At 38.4% G+C, this 15,317-nt stretch overlaps 1 protein-coding gene and 1 pseudogene across 1 annotated transcript in view; both read right to left on the reverse strand.

The window, feature by feature from the left end:
- Positions 1–5,588: 5,588 nt before the first annotated feature.
- LOC124529088 (proteasome assembly chaperone 2-like) lies at positions 5,589–10,901 on the reverse strand (annotated as a pseudogene).
- Positions 10,902–12,948: 2,047 nt separating this feature from the next.
- Positions 12,949–15,317, reverse strand: part of LOC124529400 (protein LEG1 homolog) — a 33,054-nt gene continuing 30,685 nt past the window's right edge. Inside the window, exon 6 of the mRNA XM_047103302.1 lies at positions 12,949–13,076. Within this exon, the coding sequence (XP_046959258.1) occupies positions 12,949–13,076 (128 nt within the window). The remainder of the gene's footprint in view (positions 13,077–15,317) is intronic.

The following is a 15,317-nucleotide window of genomic DNA, read 5'->3' on the forward strand; positions in this document are numbered from 1 at the left end:
ATGCATCGTTTCCATCTGTCTCTATTACTTAAGAGAAGACTCATTTATGCTTTTACACTAGAGAGTTGAATATATATATTTTTAATTTTTTTTTTATTTTGAGTTTATTTATTTTGAGAGAGACAGAAACAACGTGAGCGGGGGAAGGGCAGAGAGAGAGGGAGGCAGAGAATCGCAAGCAGTCTTGGCGCTGGCAGCACAGAGCCGGATGCGGTGCTCGGACCCATGCAACCGCGAGATCATGACCCGAGCCAGAACCAGGAGTCAGACACAAACGATTGAGCCACCCAGGCGCCCTGAATATATTTTATGTTTAAAAGAAACTTGGGTCCAAGAGGTTGGTTGAACAGACTTTTCCACTAAATTCTCATTGAAATGCTAAAGGAAAAAAAAATTAGGGAAATCAGAGAAAGATGACTTCTAGCGATGTCTAGAACACATGATATTGATGATTTTAACATGGTGAATGGCAAACCACCCAGCAGTTCACCAACCCACCTGGAGAGTCAATGGCCGGTTTTCAGAATGAAACACAATGAAGCTCCAAGGTGTAGAGAATGCAGACAAGGCTAGCCTGAAGCTAGGCAGGTGATGTAGGGTGTAGTAGGATTCTCACAGAGTCATGGCACTGAGGCTTTTCTTTCCAGGAAGCAACTTTATTCCTGCCAGCAAGGCTCAGTTGGGTTCATACCTGAGAACTGAGCCCCGAACGCCACGTGGGGTAGTTTTTTATACATTTTTTACTTCTTTGTCCCCCATATATGGTAACACACACAAACATGCGATCTGATTAAGTGGTCTCATGTTACAAGGTCATGAGGGATGTTGTCACATATGGCATAGCTAGGTTACCTTGAGGGGTTTTTGGTTGTTGTTCTTTTCTTTAGGGCAGGACGCTACCACAAGGGAAGAAGGGAAAAGGAGTTCTCAAGCTCACCCTACCCACATTGTAATGAAGTGCATAGATGCTGATATACAGTTCATGGGCTATCATTTCTATCTTGCATTTGGCCCAGAAAGTATATGAGTAAATGAAACCAATAGCAAATATTTACTTAAAGGAAGAAACAAAAGCAAAAAAACCCTAACTGTATACATTTAAACTGTGAAGAATACAATATAAACAAGATAAGATTACATCACTGCCTGCTGTTATTCAGCATTGTTTAGGAAGTTTTAGCCAAAGGAAGGAAGAAAGGAAGGAAGGAAGGAAGGAAGGAATTCAATAGGGTATAGATATGGAAAAGAAAATGAAATTTATGATTCTTTACAAATGATAAGATCAGTTACCTGGGAAGTCTAAGATTATAAAAGAACCATTAGCACAGATGAGGGAGTTTAAAATAGCCCCTCTTTCCTAGATTTAAAATAGAAAATTCAAGGCTTTCCTATATTTGCGGGGGGAAAAACCCCGCAAACCCAAGGGAAAAAAAAAAACCAGAAAACTAAACAAAAATGTAGCAGTGGTGAAAGAACAGATAAGTGGAAAAGAAAAAGATCAGAAATTGACCCAAAAATGTGAAACAATTCGGCATAGGATAAAAGTGGTGTTTCAGATCAGTTTGATCTTTCAATAATATGTTGGACTAAATGACTAAAAATCACAGTAGATCACTATGTCAGCAACATTAATCATGTATCAATTCAAAAAAACAAATTTTTGATGATTCAGAGAATTTGAAAAATATATAATCCTAGAAATATTAGAATAAATACTGGTGAACAATTCTAAGTATAGAGACCCTTTGAAATTAATGTCACCAAAGATAGAAAACTATTATGATCTGGTCAAGATTCTTTTTTTATTAAAAAAAAAAGTGAAACTGGGGCGCCTGGGTGGCTCAGTTGGATGAACATTGGACTCTTGATTTCAGCTCTGGTCATGAACCCAGCATTGTCGGATCGAGCCTGTGTCAGTCTGGGCTCCGTACTGAGCATGGAGCCTGCTTAAGATTCTGTCTCTCCACCGGCCTCTCCTCTGCTAGCACATTCTCTCTCTCTCTCTCTCTCTCTCTCTCTCTCTCAAAAAAAAAAAAAAATAGTGAAACACGGCAGTAAAGTTGGAAAGTGATGTGGAAACCAATTGATATCCAGGATTTATTGACTGTTCTTAGTATGTCGAGGCTCTTTTTATTGCAAGTGAATTAAGAGTTCGGTGTTCTGCAGGTGATTCAAAGAAAGGGAGCAGTTCTAGAAAAGGGTGCTACTATAATCTTCCCAAAACACTTGGTCCAGGGACCATGTATGGAAGCCTAGTAGAATATATTATTTAGGTACACAATGATTTCTGGTCGTTATGAAGATCATGCCAGATCTAGTTTGTCAGCTGTCAGAAGAAACTACCACACAAAAGGTATCTCCAGGAACTTGTGTTGTTCATAAATTTCTAAAAGTATGTTTCTATTTATTTATCTCTTGGATATTAATATGATTATGCATTCCCCAGAGGTCTGGCTTCATAAAGACAAAGGTGCTCCAGAGCTGGTTTAGCAGAGGATCGGAGAAACTTATTAGTTGTCTCTCGTGGCATAGCAGTAAGGCTGAAGAAAACCTGTTAGAGGGGTGCCTGGGTGGCGCAGTCGGTTAAGCGTCCGACTTCAGCCAGGTCACGATCTCGCGGTCCGTGAGTTCGAGCCCCGCGTCAGGCTCTGGGCTGATGGCTCAGAGCCTGGAGCCTGTTTCTGATTCTGTGTCTCCCTCTCTCTCTGCCCCTCCCCAATTCATGCTCTGTCTCTCTCTGTCCCAAAAATAAATAAAAACGTTGAAAAAAAAAATTTTTTAAAAAAAAGAAAACCTGTTAGAAACATAATTATCCAACTTTCTTCTTCATGGCATGCATAGGAAGAGCCCAAGAGGAGACGGATGGTACATTACTGATAGAGTGTCATATAAAAGTGTATGTATAATGTCTATGCACTAACTGCGGAAGAGAGGGGAGATAGACTCCCATATTGAACAATCTGTTTCTTTATCACACACTAGGAGTCTAGAGGAATGTGTAAAACAATCCTCAGATTCAGGTTTGAAGCATACTTTCAACATCAATATATTTCACAAAGGATAGAGTATCTGAAGTGCTTTTCTACTCTGTACAAACCATGCCCGGTCCCAAAGGGTTTGTGACTTTGGGTCTTAAGGCTACTCAACATGGACGCTATCACTGTAATTATTACAGAATCAGAGAACCTCCTCTCTGGATCCACTGGCCATAATTCCATATGTCCTTGATTCTTCTGCTTCCTCTGCATGCCTCTTCCCCTCAGCCTGCCCTGGTACAGACTGTCACGTGTTCCATTTTATCCATTTCCAAGGACCTAGAGTTATGAGTGGAGCAGTGGGGGAGAAAGTAGGGACCAAAAAGGACCTCTTTCTAGTAAAATTCCTGAGGGTTGTTATGCTAAAATTATCTCTGCCTCTATCTCTGATTTAAATTGTATTTCCTAAGGCTAACTTTTTATCCCAGATTAGTCCTACACTTGTTCCTAGAAAAAAGTTAGGTGTAAGAAAAATGGACCACAGCCTGTTGCAAAAGCCCTAATTGCAGGCTCTGGGAATGAGAACCACAATTTAGCTGATAGACTGGTCTCTTAAAGCATTTTTTTTTCAACGTTTTTTTTTGTTTGTTTTTTTTTTGGGGGGGGGGACAGAGAGAGACAGAGCATGAACGGGGGAGGGGCAGAGAGAGAGGGAGACACAGAATCGGAAACAGGCTCCAGGCTCCGAGCCATCAGCCCAGAGCCTGACGCGGGGCTCGAACTCACGGACCGCGAGATCGTGACCTGGCTGAAGTCGGACGCTTAACCGACTGCGCCACCCAGGCGCCCCTAGACTGGTCTCTTTATTGTACACAAGGAAGAATCTTTCACATCTTGGTAGAAGACAGAGTTAGAAAGGATTCCAGGAACTTAATGTGGAAGAAAAGACCCAGGTGAGAATAGGGTGGGATAGAAATGTTTGTGCCTGCAGGAATTACGGCAGATGTTTACAAAAGTATAGTTTCCAAGTTTTCCTGAAGGTGGAAGCCCTGTGGGCTTCCAATAGGAAACATAGTATTGAGGAAAATGTGGGAAATGGATGTGGAAAACAAGGCAGTTATGTGATGTTTCCCATTCAAAGAGCCACAGGGGATCTTTCATTAGTATCAGGACCCTCACCTAAAGGCACCCACCAGGAAAGTCTACTCATTTGGGATGGTCTTACACAGAGGTGACACCAACACCACACTGCATGTAAGATGTGCATTAAGATGCATTAAAATGTAATAGAACACATCCTCTCCCTGCCCCAACTCCCTGCTTCAAATAATCCTACAGACACTCTGGGGAAAGAAGCCTATGTGGTTTCTATCATAAACCCAACTCAGCTAGAGCCCCAGGTCTCATCAGTATCGTCAATAGACCCAATCAATCTTTCCTTTCAAATATTGGTCTTCATGGGGAGGAGTCAGAGGCAGTTGTGTTTCTAAATCTTAAGCTCAGGTAAGAGACATGGCCAGGCACAGCTGACCCAGGCAAGGACAATTCCTTTGTAACAGAGTGTGGAGGAAAACCCCAACAGTATGGTAGACATGACCAGACACTCCTGAGCCCTTGAATACACCTGCTTAGCTCCTACACAGCCACAGCTGAACTGACTTGTCTCTAGTGTTCCTAAATAATTCAGAACTGTTCCTGGTCACTGCCAAGAGCAGGCTAAATCATGTCTTGCCATGAAGTATTCATAAATAATGGTGCTCACTTCATTTTAGTGTGTAAGGATATGGACCATTCCCAGAGGATGATCATGAATCTTACATCTTGCTTGGATACAGAAAAGCTCTCCAGTGTATTTTCCCCAATCAGAAGAATATGACCAAATGCCACTCTTTTGGGCTTTTGAAGATGTTGAGCCCTGACTGAGTGTGTATGTATGAATATTGATTTCTGATAAATCTCAGATGATTTGTTGGTCACCTCCAAATTTCTGTTCAACGAGGTAACAGGGTAGAAATGAAGATATTACAGGAGTGCTACTTTCTATATCTCAAGGAAATACTTTTAAAATTTTTATTAAGATGGTACATTTTTAGGGGCACCTGGTGGCTTGGTCAGTTGATGTCCAACTTTTGATTTTGGCTCAAGTCATGATCCTGGGGTCAAGGGATGGAGTCCCACATCAGATTCAGCATTGAGCGTGGAGCCTGCGTAAGATTCTTTCTTTCTCTCTCCCTGTCTGTCTCTCTCTCTGTTTCTCTCTCCCTCTACCCTTCTTCTCCACTCACGCTCTCTCTCTCTCTAAAAAAAAGATGGTACATTTTTAAGCAACCACAAGGATACCAGGTGATTCTGCAATATTACAGATTTATTTAATAAAAGACATTATCATCCACACATTATATCAAGTCAAAAACATATTGGTCATACATGTATATATTTTCTATTTTAAGGCCCCCTCCTTTTTCTTACTTAGGAAATATTTAATTGTATAAAACTTACATTTGTTGTGTATAGGGGCATGGCAAAACAACCTTTTGTTAATCCATTTTCTTTGAGAGTTTCTGTGAGAAGTAAAGATTTACTTCCTAATACGTCCTTAGAAAATATAACTTTCTATATAGTTGTGTAACTATGTGTTGTGTTGTGTTGATAGTAAGTGTCTTGGGACATTAGGTATACAACTGAAAACAGATCAGAAAAGCTAGGGTGAAGACCACTTCCAAAGAGAAATCTCCATGAACTTGGCATTTCCACCACAAGATAGACGCTGTAGGGTCATCACACTGTAAACGTGGTTTATGTGAAGCCATTCACTAAGATACTGAAGAATTAATGCATCTAGGATATTGTCTTCTTCTGAAACAAATTTCAACAGAACCGCATCTGGGATTTCTTTAAAACAACTTTCAGTATAGAGTATTTTTGTGATACTTCCTCCAGGAATATAGATACAAAACTCAAAATCATCTATTTCAGGAATGCATGGGCTTTTTTCCATTTCTTCCCAGTTAAGGGTCTCTATTTTATTTTGAACAGTTTTTTTGCACCAAAGATGTAAGCAGGTATCAGAAGGGAGTCTTGCCAATGTGAAATGTAGATCATTACAGTGATATGAATGACTGCTTGAAAGAACAATAACTTTGGCACAGTTACTACTTTTCACCCAGGAAAGCAGCTTTTTCACAGAATGGCTTTGATTTGTACTTAATAAAAATGGATCTTAACTGAAGAGCCACCAGCTTTTTTGAAGGCAATGAATATACTTCAGCATCTGTACTGAGTTCTATTGAATTTACTTCTGCAGTTGCATATGGACAGTTTCCAACCATCTGCCCAAGAGAAGTGGTGTAGAAGTAACCAATCTTACACATATGCAGCATAGAAATAATCCAATCTATTACAAGCTGGCCAACATTTCCAACGGGCACTGCTGGCATTAGGATGGTGAAACCCCCCGGGGTCAGAGACCGATTCTCTACAGCAAAACATGGTCGCACTGAAGTGAGTGGAAGGGCTGATGGGGAGAAAGAGGGCGGCTCTGTCCCAAAGCCCCAGAATTTTAAAGCCTCTTTACAAAAAAACTCAACTTTCCTTGGACAAAAATGAGATTGATATTCAAAATGTCTCAACTTTTAAATGTTGCCACTCAATCAGTTGCATTCATTAGCTCTTAGTTTACCTGTGCCGGCATTTAATAGAGAAATTGATAATTAGACTACTTTGAACAAGCTAGTAGCACCTCTTTTTCACCTGTGGCAGGATAAAATTATATGTCCACATATCATAAAGTATCATTATCTCAAGGAGAAAGAACATTACGTACAAGGCATTGGCTTCCTCATGTCTTCTTTTTCTCCCTACTAACAATATCAAGATTTGAAAGACCTCATCAAATAACTGGAAATTTATGAATATTAGATAGATTCCAGGCTTCTGGAGCATGGAGCTAGATGTAAAAGCTCTCGGAAAATGTCTATGGCTCCAGGGACAAATTTATTGATCACATATGTTATGAAATATTATTTCTGCAATATAAATGTAAGTTGCTACTAAAAATCATCCTATGGTGTTGAGCTAGATATAATGTTTAAAGATACTCAAATCATGGGAATGCAAGCTGGTGCAGCTACTCTGGAAAACAGTATGGAGGTTCCTCAAAAAACTAAAAATAGAACTACCCTATGACCCAGCAATTGCACTACTAGGCATTTATCCAAGGGATACAGGTGTGCTGTTTTGAAGGGACACATGCATCCCCATGTTTATAGCAGCACTATCAACAATAGCCAAAGTATGGAAAGAGCCCAAATTCCCATTGATGGATGAATGGATAAAGAAGATGTGGTATAGATATAGATATAGATATAGATATAGATATAGATACAATGGAGTATTACTCAGCAATCAAAAAGAATGAAATCTTGCCGTTTGCAACTACATGGATGGAACTGGAGGGTATTATGCTAAGTGAAATTAGTCAGTCAAAGACAAAAATCATATGACTTCCCTCATATGAGGACTTTAAGAGACCAAACAGATGAACATAAGGGAAGGGAATCAAAAATAATATAAAAACAGGGAGGGGGACAAAACAGAAGAGACTCACAAATATGGAGAACAAACAGCGTTACTGGAGGGGTTGTGGGAGGGCAGGTGGGCTAAATGGGTAAGGGGCACAAAGGAATCTACTCCTGAAATCATTGTTGCACTATATGCTAACTAATTTAGATGTAAATTTAAAAAAATAAAAAATAAAATAAATAAATAAATAAAAATACTCAAATCAAACATTTTTTATACAAAGCTGTCTGATATCACATTAAAATTGTGCTGCACTGTGTAGAAATGATAAACGCTATTATCCTGCTGTTAGAAATTACACAATTACAAAAGAGAACAGTAGGGCCGCATGGTAGCAAAATGTTTGGTGGGACCAGAGTGGACAGGTGGATTCAGAACCAGGTTGACTGGCCAGCTCTGTGCCCTCTGGCTCCCTCTCTCTTAATCTAGCTGCATGCAAACTGCAGGGCAGTTCTAGTGTGCTGTGGGATATGTGGGCACATCCTCGGGAAGGGCACCAACCACTTATCTTCTTTTTACTTTATCATTAGTAGCAACTATTTATTTCCCAGAAAGAAGGCTCACAGACCAACAAAACTGTTGCAGACCTTGAAATCTGGCTCATTTTATACTGCATCTGAGAATAGAATGCCTATTTTCTGCAAGAGAATGTGTACCAGTGTTTGTTAAATTTTAAAGTTATTATCAACATCAGCACTGAAAACCTGGTTTTTTGAATATTAATTGGAATGACCCTTTAAGTGTGGGCTATTTTCTTACCAGTCCCATAAAATATGTAAATTTGTAATTATAAATATATTGCCAATTTATGAGGCCTGTTTAAAGATTGCATGAAGCAAAATAAAACATCCTTAGCATAGGGTGAAATATGTGCAATGATAAAATTCTCTTGATTATTACTAGATGGCACAATATAACCTTAATATAATATATTCTCTCTTTTTTTCTGTTCACTGTTTTAGGTTCTGTACAAATGGCATCTTAATGATTTCAAGTCAAATCATAATTAATATTTATTTAATCACTTCCATAAACACTGGTCAAATGGTGTCCTATTAGCTGAGTGACCTTAGACAAGTCACTTACCCTCCCTGTCCTCAGTTTTCTCATCTGTGAAATGCAAATAATTAGTGTACCTACCTAGCTCAGAAGAGTTGTTGCGATGTTTAGGTGAGCAAATAGATGTCAGCATTTAGAAAAGTGCTTGACACTTTGTAGGTTAGTTATTATTATTTTCCAGACTACCAGATTAGTCTGGAAAATAATAATTAAATTATTAATAAAATAATAATAAAAGAATAATAAAATTATTATTTTCCACTCTACCAGATACTTATATATAAAATGTGAGTATATGTGTATATTTTCCACATTTTAACTTTCCCAAGATCAGAACCGAGACTTGAACTACTATCTGCATGACATTAACCTCCAGGTCCACAGCTTCTCAGTGTGCTGTGCTGGGGCTCTTTATGCATTCAGTCTCCATTCACATTTATTAAGTGCCTACCATGTACCAAAATGGTGATAGGTTCAGGGACGTCTTCAGTTCCTATGGAGAGAGGCCGGTTCTGTCTGCGAGGAAAATGGGTGGAAGAGGATAACTCTTAGGCAGGACACTATGAGTAGCTGCACAGTCCTCCAAGAATAGTTGTTTGTTTGTTTGTTTGTTTGTTTGTTTGTTTTTAATATGGACACTGCCTTTAATCAAAGAAATGCATGGATCCCTAGTATGGAATCTCAAAAAGCCAAACACATAGGACATCAATTTTAGAGAAAGAGTAAGGCCTTCTCATTTTCCTTGAAATGTCTCCACATACAGGCTGTAGTCACATGGTTAATTTGCCAGCACTTTATCGCCAACATCTCCTCCTTGATAGAGCTGCCTCCCTTTCCAATTAGGCCACATGGTTTGAATGGGAGTGGTTATGTTATTTCAGATCCTATCCCCAACCCCCCCCCCCCACTTAATAATGAGTGATATTAACTCATTCAGGATTAGGCTCCAGCCTCAGGCTGGGTCAGTCATAGCATGGTGGCCTCTTTGCCTTGGCTGAATACACCAAGGGTAGGCCCATGACCTAAAAAGAGTAACTCAGGGTCCTTCCTTGGGCTTTTTTTCCAATTAGAATTAGGAAAAGCCAGCCAGCACCTCCTGGGAGAAGGGGCAGCAACAGCCAGCAGAGCAAGAAGCCAGAGTCTCTAATTGGAAACAAAAAATGAAACTGAAAAACAGAGAAGAAGAAACAAGAGGCTAGGACAGGGAGTCCTGGCAGTGTTCCTGTCCCAAGAATTGATTAACAACATTTCTTTAATCACATTTGACAACAAGGTGTCCCTCCACGAAGCTCGCTTTTTGCCCTGGCTTGTTTGATTTGGAATTTTGTCACTTTAACCAAAGGAATCCTTACTAATCCAGATGGTCACTCGTTCTGTCCTAAGCGTAGCCAAGAAGTTTAAGTTGTTACCCCGTAATCTGTTCGGGTTTAATCCTCACAGTATGTGGGTGTAATAGCAAAAGACAACCCAGAAGATAAAACAAGGACTTAATATGGTCAAAGCTTATGGTTCGTTAGGACGAGTTTGATCGTTGAAGGGATACATGACCCCCGGAAATGCCAAGCACTTTACAAATGGGTGTGTCATTTCAGTCCTAAGCCTGCAAGGCTAAGCACTCCGAACATTCTGCCACCTGTAATTTCATTAGTTTTAGACATTAGGTGAGTGGTATGACTTCACTTTATTAATTTATAAAGGTCCTGATTCAATCCCTGAACACCAATCAATTAAACATAACATTTCCCAGATATGTACACTCAGAAATTCAAGACTAAAGGGATTTCAGGACCCTTGGTTCTAGTGCGAAATCCTAGAGCAATAACCCAATTCAGAAGATCTCTTCCTGTGGTTCTCCCTCTCTCCCTCCTTCTTTTGTCTCAATGGACATAATGTAGGATCTTGAGATTTCACTATACCAATGTGTTGCCTATCAAAGCAGAATCCTAAAATGGGGACATGACTGGGGCATAGGGCCAGACAGAAACTGGGGACTCATTTATTAGTTTTATGTCACCTTTAGACACAGAAGAAACATACCCTAAGCTAATTTGGAACAGTATGGAATCATTCCTTTACTAATCAGTATACAGATCAAATTACAGCTAGTTGATATGTGTAGGAACAATATAGAACATAAAAAATAAAAACATGGTTTGGAAAAGACAGTTTTTTATTACTGAAAAATTTTCTATTCATTCACCTATTGTGGGGGTTATTGCAGGTCTGCAGGTTTCCCCTGGTGTCCCCAATCCAAGAATATCACAACCCTGCTTACCCTGGAGACATGACCCCCCCACACCCCCCGCCCCAAACAGCAGTGTCACTTAATGCAAAAAAGCTTGACTTCCCAACTTCTCCCTCTGTGGGAATGGCCCCAATGCTTTCTACTTCTCAAAAGATCACAGTATTAAGAGTGTCTATGAAATGCTATGTTCCTCCACCCATGTTAATTCAGCCAATTTACCTTTTGTCACATTTAGTTTTACTACTTTTTCTTTATTTTCATAACTATTTTCCTAAACTACGTCCCAGGGATCAGATTGGATAGCAGCAGTTCCTGGCTTATTCTGATTTTGTCTTCCTGAAATTTATTATGCTCTTTGACTGTCAGGTAATTTCTACCCTTTCCTTCAAGTATCCATAGTATACGCCTGTGGCTTTCATATTAAAACAAAACTCTGTTTTGGCACTTGAAACCTCCACCAATTCCTTCTTATTTTTTAAACCATTATTTTTTTTTCATTTACTCATCCAAATCAGACTATATTTGAGTGCTTACTAAAACTGCTCTCCTGGGTCCCAGGGATGCAGCAGTATAGAAAATAAAGCTCTACTATCATGGAGCTCCCACACCAGCATAGGAAGGCAGACAAGAAACAAAGAAACGTATACAACATTTGATGGGTGGAGATGAGTGATAGGAAGAAAAAAAAATAAGCAGGATTAAAAAAAAATAGAGATTGTTGAGTGGGCACAAATTTATACAAAGAAGTCTGAGACTATTCTAACATTGGAAAAAGACCAGCAGGAAGTGTAGAGGTGAAGCAGGCAGTGATTTGGGGGAAGAACGTTCTTTACAGAAGGGAAACAATGCTCCAAAAATCATGTCATGGGTGTGCTTGTAGCGTCTGAGGAAGAGCAAGGAGGCAGGTATGAAAGGGGAGAGTGGAAGGAGAGCTGAGCAGAGGGAGTGAGGAATCCAGATCCTGCTGGCTGGGCTGTGTGAGCCACATGTGGGTTTTGCTCTGGGAGAGGCAGCAAGCAATTTTAAGCTTGAGCAGAGGAGAAACATGATCTGACTTATAATGGAAAAGATCCCTCCAGTCATGATGTGGACATTACTTACATCAGAAAGAGAGCAAAGGTAATAAGCGTTTCTATTTGCCGCAGTCAGAGGGTGGATCTAGTGTGTGGATGAGGCCCTGGGAAACCTGCACATGCAAGCTTCCGTATAGCCCTGGAAGCCACCGGAAGTCACCGCCTCCCGACCAGAGTAGTGTCTCTCCTAGAAGAGAGCAACAGGGACAAACTTGACCCTTAAGCAATCATTATCAAGTGAGGATCAAAGGAGGGGAAACTTAATGTGTAATTGCTGTAAAATTGTAGTCAGTGAAAACACACACAAAAATGACAAACCGGGTACATATTCTGCCAGTTCCGTTTAATGAGTTTTAAAAATTTTAGCTGACTGTCGGTATTTAATTTTAAAATGTTCTGGATTTTGGTCATAAATCAGCAAGACATATTGCTCTAAATTTCATGAAATTGGTTTACATAGGATAACAACAAAAGAGGCATATAAATTTAATGTCTGTTTATTGATTCACAGTGATTTATGATTCCTTAATATAATTTTCTTTACAGCCAAAATATTTTAAGTATTGATAAATTTAAAAATCAAGAATTATTAATTGAGCACAATCATCATAGCATTAATTTAAATTATTTTATTTATTTTATTTTTTTTTAATGTTGATTTATTTTTGAGACAAAGGGAGACAGAGCGCAAGTGGGGGAGCGGCAGAGAGAGAGGGAGACACAGAATCTGAAACAGGCTCCAGGCTCCGAGCTGTCAGCACAAAGCCCGACACGGGGCTCAGACTCACAGACCGTGAGATCATGACCTGAGCCAAAGTCGGACGCTTAACCGACTGAGCTACCCAAGTGCCCTGCATTAATTTAAATTTAAAGTTAGAATTCATAGATAAAATCCTAACAAAGGAGCACAAATCAAAAATATCAGAAATAAGAAAACTGTATGGTTATGATCACATTAAAATTTTGAAATTACTGTTTCTCAACAAATTAGAATTGTTCATTTTTAGTTCATTAATTAAATATTAGGAATATACCGAAATTTTGGATTAAAGATTTCAAGAATTATTTCAAAAAGCTCTAGAACTTCCTTTCTTGCATCCTGTGTCTTCATTAAAAATTTCCATCCAGTCAATGACAATAAACCTGGAAAATATATAAAATTATCACATGTAAATTTAAGTTTATCCCCAATTATTGAAATGTTTATTTTAAGGAAAATTCTATGTATTTTTGCATATAAAAATTATATGCTCATTATATGATAATCACACATGAAGTTTTCAAATTTATAATTTATTGACCAACTCTTCATATAAAAATCAATAAGAAATGTAAATAATCAGAAAACTAGGAAAAGTACACAAACATGTTAAAAGAGTTGAACTTTGCAACAGTGAAGTAGCATTTTCTACATAACAAGCTAACATAAGTTATAGAAATTGCTATAAGACAATGGGTTAGAGAAAACAAAAAATGTTATTCAGTTTTATGACAAAAATGTAAACTCCTGAAAATTATTTTAAGTGCCACTGAACAATATATGACTCATTGATTTTAGTTCATTTTCTCTCTACAAATTTATTGGTAAAATCATAAATTATACCAAGAAAAATATACGTATTGTGCCATTGTTGCATTATTGTCAATAGCTTATAACAGAAAATAAAGCCTAGAATTATAGTTAATTAATTAAATGAAACATTACATATCCTTTAAACAGAATGTTTGGATCAATATGTCCTGATATCAAAAAGGTTCAAGAAAATTTTTTAGTAAAAAAATATAGTGCAGGGGCACCCGGGTGGCTCATTCAGTTAAGCTTCTGACCCTTGATTTTGGCTCAGGTCAGAATCTCAGGGCTCTTGAGTTCGAGCCCCTCATGGGGCTCTGTACAGACAGCAAGGAGCCTGCTTGGGATTCTCTCTCTCTCTCTCTCTCTCTCTCTCTCTCTCTCTCTCTATCTCTCTCTCTCTCTCTCTCTCTCCCCCTCTTTTGCTGCCTTTCCCACTCTCTCTCTCTCTCTCTCTCTCTTAAAAAACTTAAAAAAAAAAGGGTAGGGCAGAGCAGTTTGATTTCATTTGTGCAAACAACACAAGTTCATATTGTTTTATATATAAATGAATTCCAGAAATTTGCACCACCTCTGAAAATTGGGCAAAGGGCCAAGAGATATAAATGAAGTGGTGAACAAGATGACTTTTATTTTTATTTAATGTGTTGATACACTTAGACTTTTTAAGTTTAAATATATTGTACACACTTTAAAATAAATTAGTAAAAGTCACAGCAATTAAAATGCTTTTTAAATAGAGAAAAAATAAGTTAGCATTTTAAAAACAATTTTTGAAGAGAAGAAATATTTCAAGTTATATCTGTTAACATATGAGAGGTAGTGGTTTGAAAGTGTCCTGAGTACTTGGTCCCAGGTCTACCTCTATTTTCTTCCTACACTCTTTGGGGATGGGAGGGAGGATAATGCTTAATTTCCATGAAGAGCTATTCTCAGAAACATCTTTTTCTCATCTCCACGGAGTTGGAGCATGTTACTTGATTGGTGAGTGAGAGCATTTGGTTCATGTTTCTCAGCTGGCTAGAGCTAACCTATTATAAAGTCTCAAGACCCAGGGATAGCTTTTTTCTTTTTTTTTTCTATTTAAACTAGCGAGGAAATTGGGCTACTTTAAAATCTTCAGATTTGATTGAGTCAGTCAACACACCCAACAAGAAAGCAAAGGGCTGACGCTAGATTTCAGACTTATCTAGAGTATAGATTTCAGTATATAGGAGGATGATGTGTTAAGGAGAAAGAGCACAGGCTTTAAAATAATGTGCCAGAATGCAGATTTACTGTCTCATTTACCAGCTAGTGAATTGTTTAAACTTACAAAACCTCTGTTTCTTTACTGGCAAAATATTGGCAATAACGTTTTTTGACACCACAGAAAAATGTTATTAAAATATAGATTCTGGTTACTTAAAAATGCATGGGAAAAGACAAAGACACAAAGGCATTATCATACAACTGGTTTCTAAACTCAGTACTTTTGAAATACCAATGATAATTACCCCCAAAAGTCAGCCTATTGAAACAGATTTTTAAGTTGGTCTATAAACTCTCTTCGGTGTTTGTTTACAAATGTTATTAGGTTTTTCCGTTTCATCTCAGATCAGAATTTGTTTTTTTGACATATTTACTTCTCTAAGTAAATAAATATTTACTTCTCAAAATATGTATTATTTCTTAGAGTTAATGTCAACAACTATGAGAAGCTTCTCTAAGTGAACAATTCAACATGATTGCGGCTTTGGAAATAGTTACCACTTTGGCTTACCTACACCAAGACCCATATGGGGAACGGCAAATATTAATAGGAAAAATACAGG

Source organism: Lynx rufus, unplaced genomic scaffold (genome assembly GCF_022079265.1).
Source record: "Lynx rufus isolate CCGP_SWC_20201006 ecotype Redwood Valley unplaced genomic scaffold, mLynRuf1.p SCAF_6, whole genome shotgun sequence".
In the NCBI taxonomy this organism is placed as follows: Eukaryota; Metazoa; Chordata; class Mammalia; order Carnivora; family Felidae; genus Lynx; species Lynx rufus.